This window comes from Thermobia domestica, chromosome 7 (genome assembly GCF_964235325.1).
Source record: "Thermobia domestica chromosome 7, izTheDome1.hap1.1, whole genome shotgun sequence".
Lineage (NCBI taxonomy): Eukaryota > Metazoa > Arthropoda > Insecta > Zygentoma > Lepismatidae > Thermobia > Thermobia domestica.
In genome coordinates, this window is record NC_137460.1 from 236389252 (window position 1) to 236401481 (window position 12230).

General features: G+C 37.3%; 1 protein-coding gene across 3 annotated transcripts in view; it reads right to left on the reverse strand.

Annotated features, from left to right (window-relative positions):
• LOC145690765 (uncharacterized) overlaps window positions 1–12230 on the reverse strand; it is a 45497-nt gene that overhangs the window by 22409 nt on the left and 10858 nt on the right. For 2 of the 3 annotated variants that reach the window (XM_081765998.1, XM_081765999.1), the window contains exons 2-3: window positions 9702–9794; window positions 2802–2999 (exon numbers count right to left, since the gene is read on the reverse strand). In XM_081765998.1, the coding sequence (XP_081622124.1) occupies window positions 2802–2999; window positions 9702–9755 (252 nt within the window). In that variant the 5' untranslated portion in view covers window positions 9756–9794. Of the gene's footprint in view, window positions 1–2801; window positions 3000–9701; window positions 9823–12230 lie in introns of all 3 variants that reach the window. The other variant, XM_081766000.1, reaches the window with a different exon arrangement.

Sequence of the window (12230 nt, forward strand, 5' to 3'; positions counted from 1 at the left end):
TCACTTCCAGTTAAAAGGATAAATATAAACTGCATGAGATGAGGTATATCTGAGCTCTTGGAATGTAGCACTTCCACTGTTGGCGGCAACGAAGGAACTCACACCTGTCTATAGTGATTAAAAATAGCTAGCAGCAACAGTAAAGCTGTTACAATAACCAAAACACTTACTAACATACGTGCACGAAGTGCGCCTTCAACGAATTTATCTTTAGGTAAGTTTCTTCCATGAACAATTTCAGCTCGACGATCTGGTACAAATTGTGGTAATTCCTTTCGGCTGCTATGAGATCCACTTCTTAAATCTGTAACAATAGTGATTCATCTTCCTTCCTTAATGACACGTTCAGCAATTCTAGTGACACATGTCATTAGAGTTTCCCATGAAACATCCTTTCCCTTTTTTCGTGATCCCCATTTTAACTCTATTTCTAGCAAAATACGCACTGCTCTTCGTTAAACAGGATGTCTGCTACATTGCCGTGCAGCAGCACGCTCCAAATATTGGGAATTATCCACTAAGAGTGTACAATTTACGGCCACACATAATTCAGCAGACTGACTTAGCAATCGTAGTAATTTTGTAAAACTCTGATAATCCCAGCGATAGACCGTGTTTATTTGTATCGTACTCTGTAGGAATTTGGATGAAAATTGATGTTAAGCGGTGCAGTTTGCAGTGTCACTCTCTAGCAGCAGTTTTTTGACCTGAAAGTTTTTATGGAAGCTTTATCCGATGAAATTTCTCGTCCTGATGACAATTTTGTCTTATGCGTAGTATATCTGCTGCTATTTGTTGGATCAAGATGAAATTTTCAGTTTAAGTTGAACATAAAATAGGACACATAAATACATTTTATTATTCACATAGTTTGCAGTCTTGCCACGTAATAACTAAACGAATCGCGAGAAGGGACTTTCTTTAGGGAAATTTTCTTAAATATCTCTCAATTATTTTTCCTTTGTAATCAGAAATGTCCCAAGTTTTGTATGTAATTTTCCTTTGTATTACCGATAGGCGCTCCATCCAATGGTCATAATTCAATGATCAGCCGTCCCCACTGATCTAGTCGCCGAAGACCAACATTAACAGAAAAACGTGGTGTTTTGGAGAGTTCGCTACTCAATGCGATTGGGGTTTGAATTTCTGGACTTTTGTCGGGAACAAGGTCTGTTTGGGTGGAAACGTCGAATGTCTGTGTTGCTACAGATTTACAAGAAGTAGTTGCAACAATAGCAAAAGGCACAGAAAGCGAAGAAGGGATGCTTTCTTTTAAGCGACGCTTAACAACAGAGATCTTTTCAGTAACCATTAGCTTTCGGATATGTTTCTCACGTTGAAAGCCTGGACAGTCTTGAGACTAGGCATAATGCTCGCTCTTGCACTCGACACAAAAGGGCTTGGGCGCTGTACATGATTCCTCACCATTACTACCCTGGCAACAATTCGCACAAAGAGCAGCACTCGCATTACACGACGTGCTGGTGTGCCCAAAATGTTGACATTTGAAGCAGCGCACAGTACTAGGTATATAGGGCCGAACTTTCAAACGATAGTAACCAGCCTTTACGAACTCTGGAAGCGTTGGCAAACTGAAAGTAAGAATCAGTGACTGCGTAGCAACGAGTTCACCTGACTTCTTACTTTTGATGCAAGCTACGTCGATAACATGTTAGTCCGGCAGCTCCGATTTTATCCCCTCCTTCTTGGCGTTAGGAGATCCAAACATGACAGTACACCGCGAGATACGTTTAGCGATGGAGTTCTACCGACACTTTCACTAGTCTAATGGTAATCAATTTTAATAACTCCACTGTCTGCTTGTCGTCGACTGTTTCTACCAATAAAGTGCCATTCTATAATTTCTTCATATCTTTAACCTGTCCAAGGTTATAAGTAATTACTTTACTAACAAGGAAAGTGGACAAGCCCTTAATACCACTCAGATGGTTAGTTTGAGTATTGGCACTATCAACATCTTATCTGTAATTACAAGATATCGGATTATAGGCATCACGCACTATCGAAAACTTGAGATTTTGTCTTGCTCTCGTTTGGTTTGGGCTTCTTACGAGAGGATGAGCTCGAACTTGATTTAATAGTTCTAGTACCCATGAAATGTTTATGTTAAATATAAATTGATAAATAGAGCATGCGTTTGAATGCTGCAACTTCACACCGGAGTGCTTGCGAAACCTTACGCTACTCTCCTGGCTATCACATAAGCACGCCCTGACCGTAGGATCAGCGTAGGGCCGACGCGGTAAAGACGAACGGGTATACAAGAAAATTATTCCTGTCGACAAAAACGCATGGCCCTGTAAAAAGAAGAAGTGAAACCAAAAGGAAGTACTTGCTAAACCAAAAGGATACATCTTCCACCAGCCCACGAGGACAAAAGGTGTGATTTTTTAAAAATGTTTTTATTATTATTGTTATTATTCAAAGACTTAGACTCCGGACAACACAAACACTGGACGCACATAACAGCAGGCCGGGATGAGTGCACGCCCACCCCATATGGAGGAAGACGTCCACAGACCATCCCACCAATTACACCCGCGAGTGCAGTAGCAGTACACCCGCGAGTGAGAGGACATGCAAGAAATGCAGATGAGAGGTGATACATGAATGAGAAATGAAGCCGTCCTCTTAGCTCCACCTCCTCCCGGAGAACGACGGTCCGCTACATGGAAGGGAATACAATTCTCTGCCGGAACATTAATGAAATCTTTCTACTACTTACCATAACTGAACTGTACACATATTGCAACTAACAAACAAGAATAATAATTACTTACCTGAATTAAAGTGTTAATGACACTGCTTTCAGTTGTTGTTGTCATGGATGTTAAATCATGTACAAGCGCCGCCGTTGCCTCGTTAAGGATATCATCCTCCAACAACTTAAGAGGATCAACATTTGGCTGAAGATCCACGTACGTTGCACCGGACGGTGATTTGGATAACTGCAGGAGATTGTTTTTCAGAAAGGTTACCTGCAACAAGTACAAGGATGCGTTTACACAATTATTTACCCTTACACAGTTTAATGTATAAAACAAGAATTTTAGGAATGATTTAAAAAAAAAAAAAGTTAAAAGATTGCGATCATGGCTAAGAATTTTGGGAATGATCAAAAAATGCACTAAAAGACTGCGATTTCGGCCAATAATTAGTTTTTGGATCAGGGGCTACAAAATCTTTGAACGGGCCCTAAATGGAGTTTTTGTATTTTTTACGGAATAAGGACATCATACTGAGATAACTGATAGTTTGGGTTTGGCTACACTATATGCAGTTCTCTAGATCTAAGGCCTACAAGAAAATTTTTGATTGAAATGTATTGGATCTTTTGATCCAACAAAGAAAGAAAGAAGAAAAAAATAAAAAACAATAACAGAAGATATTAAAATAACTTGATTTTATGATGCTTCCTTCTTATTAAAGTAATAATGAAGTCGGAAAAAAATTCATGAAAGTACTAAAACACTGAAATACGCTTTAAAACTTTTATCCAATTTTGGACCTCTAATTCCTGATAGCATGCAAACTCAGGCAATTAAACTCATTTTGCAAGTTTCATTATATTCCTAGATAACTGTAGTAATAATACAAACATAAATAGAAAATAAATTAGTAAAATATTATATATATATCAAAGCATATCTTTATATTTAAATTTTTAAAAGGTAAGAACTCATATACAACGCCATATCAAAACGTTGTTGAAATCAAAAGGAAGAAAACAACTATGCCTACCTTTGAAGAAAAAATTAAAGTGACTGTTGTTTTAATTTAATGTCCCACGATTATGCCTTTCGGCTATAGGACACGGATAATCAATGAAAGTGATTATGAAATTAATATTTTTGTGCTTTCCCACCGAGACTGCATACCTTTGAGACCATGATTACATCAGCTGTTCCCTACATTGTCTCCGTACTTCGTGCCTAGAGATGAAAGGGTACGGGGGTACGATTTTATTGAGAATTTTTTCCGCGGCTTTTATGCCTGGGAAATTTTGGGTTCTTTAAAATATTTCCATCTTAGTGGAGAGATAATAAGGCATGTACCGAATTAAATCTGCCATTTTTAAATTGATGTAGTACTTTTATTACGCATTGTACAAATTTATGTTTTACATGTATTGATAGCACGTACATTAACTTAGAAATTGATACACTTTTCATTGTTTTATGTTGCAGGGTACAGACACAGCAATGAATGAAAGAGATCGTCGTCAACGAGTCGTCGACAAATGGCTCCAAAATCCTTGTAGCCCATGGAGTTTGATTGCGATGGACCTGAAATTGCCGCGTCAGAACTGTCCAAACCATCCTGACACAGTATATTACGACTCAGTCGATCGAACGATAAGCACACAATGGAAATCCTTACGACCCACGTGACCCTCGACTTCACAAAAGGATCGTGAGTGCCATAAAGAAGAATCCTAGTGCTTCGGTCAAGGATGTTTCCAGGAAGTGCAACACAAGCGACAGCATGGTGCAGAGATCGAAGCAACGCGAAGGTATGAGGACATACAAAAAACAGAAGGTGCCAAGAGTTTCAGAAAATCAGCGCACCGTCATCATATCACGTGCTCGCAAACTCTATGACTACCTCGGACGCGAAAATCGCCACATCATTATGGACGACGAAACCTACGTCAAAGCCGACTTTTCAGCGTTTCCTGGCCAACAATTCTATACTGTCTCACCTGGACAGCATCTCCCACGATCCGAAACAACGGTCGCAATGGGGAAATTCCACGAGAAATATCTTGAGTGACAGGCGATCTGCGAGTGCGGAGAAAGTAGTTCAGTTTTTGTCACGAAGGGTACGGTGAACGCACAGGTCTATGTCCAAGAGTGCTTACAGAAGCGACTGCTGCCACTAATTCGAAAGCACGATGTCCCCACTATATTCTGGCCTAATCTCGCACCAGCCCATTACGCCAAAGCGACGATAGAGTTCATGAAGAACAACGCGATCGAATTTGTCAAAAAAAAAAAAAAAAAAAATGAACCCACCTAACATCCCGCAGTGCTGGCCTATCGAGCGTTATTGGGCGCGAGTGAAAGGCGTTTTGAGGAAGACAGGTGAGGCTACGAAAACTATTCAGGAGTTTCAGCGAAAGTGGATTGCTGCTGCCAGGACGATCAAGAAAGTGTCTGTCGAAATCCTCATGAAGGGAATCCGCAAGAAGCTGCGCCATGAATACAATCCATGAACTCTTTGCATTGTTTCTTTGAGCATACTTTAAGTCAATGTACTTGCTCTCAATAAATGTAAAACAGAAACTTGTACAATGCGTAATAAAGGTACTACATCAATTTAAAAATGGCAGATTTAATTCGGTACACGCCTTAGTCCTTCCATCTTTGTTTTCTCGTTATAACATGAGAAAATATTTAGTTACTGCATTCTCAAGAGAAAATACTAAAAATAATTGCAAAAACGAAAGAAAATCTGTCATTCGATAGGGAAGAAAACGTGCAAATTAGTAGGCGCAGTGGGTTTTCTAGTTTGAATTGCTTGTAGAGCTAAAACATTGACATTCAAAGAAAAAACTCTTTTAGTTAAACATTTCATTGTATCAGCAATAGCTGTTCAATAAATGTATACATTTCATGGAACAAAATTATTTAAAATTTATGAAGAACCTAAAACTTCATTGTAAGCATATATAACATTTAATGAGGCCCGGAGGGAGAGAACGTTTATAACGCTATCCAGAAGTTCCTTCGTTTAAAATTTTGACTTAGGAGAAATTATGTGTATGATGATGCCAACTTAACATTATATACAATCATCTATGGCATTAATTTTGTAAACTGAACTCTGTGAAGCTCAGGATAAAATGTTTCTCGACCGGAGAACAGATGTAACCAGGATTTTATACCAAAAACAAAAATGGTTTTGTATGGTATTTTTTCTTGTCTGCTATACTGAACTTACGGAATCAGTAAAAAATATTATCACGACGTAACTTCCAGATACTTGATAAAATGTTTAGGCAACTAAAATGACACTTCGGATATGCGAGTTGCATAACTTACACTTGCAGATAACAACTGCAATGCCAGTTTGAAAATCAATCAAGACAACCCAGACTTGACATAGGACTGACAGTTGTAAACGCACTTTCTTAATTGTAGAATTTATTACGGGGAAACTAAAGTAGTACTTGAATAAGACATGAAAAGTCAAAAAAGGGAAAATTTGCCGCAGAAGTCCGGCTTTTTAGAGGACAAAAACCTACATCCCAAAAGAGCCGGCTTCTTTACATCTCTATTCGTGACACATTTTTATCAGTGGTCCTTTACCTTGCGTAAGCCGTTTTTGTAGTCTACATTGTAGTCTTGAAACATATCTACTTCACAAAAAAAAAAAAAAAAAAAAAAAAAATGTCTCTGTCAAAGTGGCGTCCTTCAAGTGGACGCTTCATTTCTGGAATACGCAAGAAATATTTTGTTGCTATATCTGGTAAACATGGAAAGTGGGGCAAGATTTCATATCGTAACTGCACTGCCTTCGCTATGGATGCATTGGTTGAATAGGCTGGTGCATTATCACCCAACAGCAGCACACCTTTGCTGAGAATTCTTCAATGTTTGGTCTTCAGTTCCTCTCATAACCACGTTAGGGCATGATAATAATATTTAGCACTGATAGTTTGAACCTTTGGCAGATAGTCTGTCATGATGATCTCCTCAGTCTCATAACACGGACATCATCACTTTGGCGGTTGACTTTTACTACTTTATGTTTTTCGAGGTGTTTCCACTCCTTGCTTATTTCCTTTGTTTCTGGGTCATAATGATATATCCAACTTTCATCCATTGTGACTAATCAGCAGAAAAAGTCCTCAACATTACGCTCACAGCAATCCAACATTTCCCTTGACAGTTCCTCTCGATTATCTTCTGGAAACGGATAAGCACACGTGGCACCCACCGTGCTAACACATTCTGAAGATGTAACTGGTTATGAATTATATTCCAAATGAATCCACCAATAACATCTATTTCAGCCATAGTACTTTCTATGGTTATACTCCTGTCTAACGAAACTTATAAATTCTTTTTAATAATGCATCACTTTGTGGATGCAATTTTACAAAGACTAAATTGTTAGGTTGAATCTTAGTTTTACCTAATTGTTGTTGTTCTACTTTCTGGTTGCGAGTCTTAAATTTCTACATCCTGTGAAAGTGAACCATACTCACAAGATGTGAATAGTTCATATCATCATTTTCATTAAGTGTAATACCAAAATGTTGCTCAATTGGTTGTATGAAGTCAGTTCCATTATGGATATTAGCGGGTGCTACACCTAATGTATCCGACACCGAATAATTCAAAACGTAAGTAATTTCAGTAAAATATTTAATCCAATCAGAGTGTTTACCACGACAATAATGTCTAAATAACATACGAAGGTTTCTGTGTATGTTTTCCACAATAGAACTACTGGGATGGTAAGGAGTAACAAAATGCACCTTAATATTAGCGTTGTTCATTGCACTTCGAAATTGTCCACCATTGTCACAAAGTATATGTTCTACAGGACCACAATGAGGTATACATTTAGGATTCGATTAACAATTGCTGAGGAAGTCGCTTTACGCAAAGGGTATGCTACTAAATATCTAGTAAAAATGTTCATAACCGTGAAAAGGAAAGTTTCACCTGTGGCCGCTCTCGGAAGAGGTCCATACAGATCTACTGAAATAAAAGAATGAGGTCGTTGAGGCATTATTGACATCATAGGTTTATAAAGCGATTGATAATTATGTTTGATTTTCATACATTCCTCACAATCGTTGATATAATTCTTGATTTGTGATCTAAGAAATTTCCAATAGAAAAATTTGCTAATTAAAGAATACACCTTCAAATATCAAAAATGTCCGAAATCATCATGGTATGCCTTTAAGATGCGAGGCACCAATATTGGTGGAACATAAATTTTATTCCTATGTTCATATTTAAAATCTTTGATTACTAACACACCATTAGACATTCGACATAATGCATTCCAAGTACGAGGACAGTCACAATTTCCAGAACAAGATGTTAAATAACGTATAATTTTTGCATATTCTTCATAGTTTCTTTGATGTTCTCGCAACTCCTCCAGAAAAATTTTGGATATTTCCTCTTGTAAGATTTTAAATACATTTATAGATAATACCTGATGATTCTTATTCGGAAACAATCTAGATAATGTATCAACAGGGACGTTATCAATCCCCTTTATATGTTGAACGTCAAAATCAAAAGACTGTAGTTCTAAGGACCATCTGTTATATCCTTGTACTTTCTTAAGAAGACGTAAAGAACTATGATCAGTGATAACAGTAAAATAAATCCACTAAAATATGGAGCAAATTTTCGCAATGAAAAACGCATAGCAAGTAATTCAATTTCTGTAGTAGTATATCCCTTTTCGGCATTCTTTAACGTTCGGCTGACACAATGTATGGCAGCTGGTTCATTAGTTGAAGGATTCGGTTGCCAAAACATGCCAGAAATTCCAGACAACGAGCCATCACATTGTACAAGAAATGGACAATCATACCTAGGATGATTTAAACGGATATTTTTCATAATGCACAATTTTAATTGATGGAAACTCCGTTCTTGCAAAGTACCCCATTGCCACGGTACTCCCTTCTTGGTTATTGAGAATAAGGGTTATGATCTTCTCTACATTATCCGTTGCTATCAGTAAAAAATAGTCTCCCACATCTAGGGGCATCCGAATTGATCAGATGTCCAGTTTGAAATTATGTTTGCAGTTTCATCTCAAAGAAAGGATCTCACCCCCTTTCTTTCCCATAAACAGCTTTCACACTTCCTCGTGAATTTGCTTTGCTGATTTCCCTGGAGATGCAGAAACATGATAATGTGCCGTGTCTCAAGTTTGTCAATTATTGCACCTTGAGTGATTTACCTGTTTAAAAGAAAAGGAAAAAATATACCTACGAGTCTATATTTTGTATCTTAAGTTAGAATGAACACGGTATAATACACGTGTCGGAGCGGGTTAGTAGTTAGTTCATTATTTCCTGGCCGATTGGATGTTTTTTTTTAATATCGCCTTGTATCTTATTTTCATACAAATGTTGAAACATAGTCTTTCCATACGAAGGTTACGGTGGCACAGAGCAGATTAACACACTGGCGCGATAGCTTAGAGTTACAATGGACCTTTGGACCACTATCAGCTAACAATGGAATGTTGTGTGAACAATCACTACTCTGACTGACTTCGTTTTGTAATAAGTACAACAAAATAAGTGGTGGCATAAGTTTATAGTGTTTGTTATCTATAAGCTTACGTAGAAGTACTCACCAAGAATTACTCATTACTCATAAATTAGAAAGTCTATCGAACTACAACCTTATCCCATCACTTGTATTCCAACAGGATGGACAACCAGAGAATGTCATACATCACACAACTTTTAGGTAGCAAGTTTCCTTCAGATGCGCTGAGGATGACAGGAGACCATTTGCATATTATAGTGTTGATGCTTTAACGTATGATACCTTTTATGTGCTGTTACAAATGTAGGTCCTATGCATAATTAAGGATGTGCCTTTTTTAAAGTACTCACCTTTGATGAAAATTATATCCACTTGCATTACAGCAAGACATAGCTATTATAATTTCTCTCTATTACTTACCAGGGATGCCTTACAATCATTTCTGGTTTCAGGGATATTGACATTTTCCCCCATCTCCAAATCAGTACTGCAGCGAATTTATACTTCTATGACCTGCAATCAAACAGTTCATTATTGTAAACTGAAAAGAAAGAAACAAAACTTAATGTAAGTAGAAGTTAAAAACATTTATTGGTTATTATTATTATTTATAATACAAGTGAGTTTTGAACGCATAATTTCATCTGTAAATCTTTTTTCTTTTCTTTTCTTTTCTTTCTTTATACAGAGGTTGTTACGTTTCCATCGAAAAATATGCAAACAGCGATACCCGTCAGACTAAGTTCCAGAGCGGCCTGATTATACGTACATATGTGTCAGTCTCTTAGTTGTTGTCAAGCAGAGTGAAGGTGTTGTAGTGAGCAAAATGCCGGCGAAGAAAATTACTTTTGGAAATGAAACGTTAGGATTCTTCTTCGTGCAAACTTCAGCATTTCCTTCAAAGTACAACAGCGTCGGAACAATGGATTTATAATTTGTAGGATGGGCCCCTGTTAGTGTTATGATTCAACGCTATGCCTATCAGCCACCTTCATGACCCGTAAAATCAAAGATATCAAATCTAAAAAGGACGTCAGTGAAACAAATCCTGTAACAAAGATGACTGGAGACATGGAAGCCTCTGAAAAATCCATTAAAATGATTATATGTGGCCCAACCACACCGAATCGTATAATTAATAAAAAATTAAGGCTCCACATGTGTCTGCAAGAAGAGCGTGCATGCATTAACACCACAGTATATCGAGCAGTGAAAAGCACGGAAATAACGCTGTACAAGTGCCACCTAGCTGGTGACTTCTGGAATTCCTTGTAACAATGGATAAATGTAATATTGATCTACGTAAGGGACTGTGGGAAAGTATGAGATACCACTTACAAAGGTATTTATAAAAACAAGCCCGATGTAACTTTGTGCTAATGTAAAGAAAGTTTCTCGAAATTTATAGCTATCTCTGGCTCTTGCTGCAGAGGGTAGCTCAACATTCATAAAGTGTTTTCTTTCAACATTCATAAGTTTTTTTTTTTTTTTTTTTTTGTTTGTTTGTTTGTTTAAAGTCAAAATCTATGGTGCTTACTACCAAGATATTCTATCCTCAGTTTACAAAGACGAAACACCAGCATTGTATGAAGTCGATATTCATAATATGGAACTGCAACAAGGGAAAACCTTAAAATCAGAGGGCCAAAATACCGCTTACATTCAACGGACCAACAGTAGATGCAACTGGTATTCATGCTATTTCATTCGAGGAGGTTCCCTTAAAAAATATCATGGATTGTTATCTTTTTGGGCTTCTCAAACGGTGTCTTGCATCCACAGTAAATGACCTCTGGAAAGCAAGCAAGAGTGGGACAATACTCTTGGTACAGCTACAACAAAGTCTGGTGCAGTGCAACCACCCCGGTGGTCATCACATTGCTCATGATCGATGGTGATGAGGTTGAATATCTCACGTAAGGAAAGGAATAACTTCAATTTGTTCCAATACGAACAGGTCAGCTGTTTCAAATAGTTATAGTGAGAAAATTGTGTTTAAGATGCGTGATATAAAAAAGTTAACAAACTTGTTTGACATAAATACTATCGCGTGATTGGAACCAAAGATTAGATAAGCATTCCGTTTTCTGTTGTACACACTATTTTTACATTTCCACGTCTTCTTAGTTTATTAAGTTCACAAAAAGATTATGTGTTAATCATCAACGAGGTAATAGGAAAAGGAATTCGGATTAATAGGAAACGGAATATATAATTAGCGCAACATTAATACTCGAGGTTGGAGAAAAATACGTCTCCGGAATAAGGTACTTCAACATATAGAGCCGAGAATTAAGCACGTCTCTTCTGGAGGTTACATAGCAGCCACGTCCTATTTTGTTACTGCAGCTAGGAGTTTTAGGTGCTGCACTTTTTTTCTATTAAAATACCCAAAGTAGTCTGTCTCGCAAAGGAAACATTAAACGAAAACTTTTAACTGTGCCTCGATTGTACCTCTTCTAAATATCACCTCCTTTTTTATTTATTTATTTTTTTTTTTTTTTTTGGCTTCTTTTAATAACATCAAACTTACCAATCACGGCTATAACTAATCTGTCTTGTTGAGTGCTTTTATACCTACAAATATTTACTTAGTGACAGGATGGGTTGACGGTTGATTAATTTGGAGTTTTAGAGTTCCGTTTAGCATCGAGGTTATATGAGATGTAAACCTACAGTTTAACGTGGGATCCGAACCAATGATCTTCCACTGGAATCGAACCCAGATTTCCCGCACAAAAGGTGTGTACGCTAACCATATAACCGCGAACAATATTTAGTGACCGGAGATTCAGTGTCTGAAAGAAAATAACATTGAAATGTTAAAAGATATATGTTTTTAACTATTTTCCGGGCTTTACTTTAATAAAATTGTGTTTTGGGATTTGTTTCAGGCAGACTTTTTAGTACATCACTGAATTTTGAGTTCTTATATTTATGGTGCAGTTT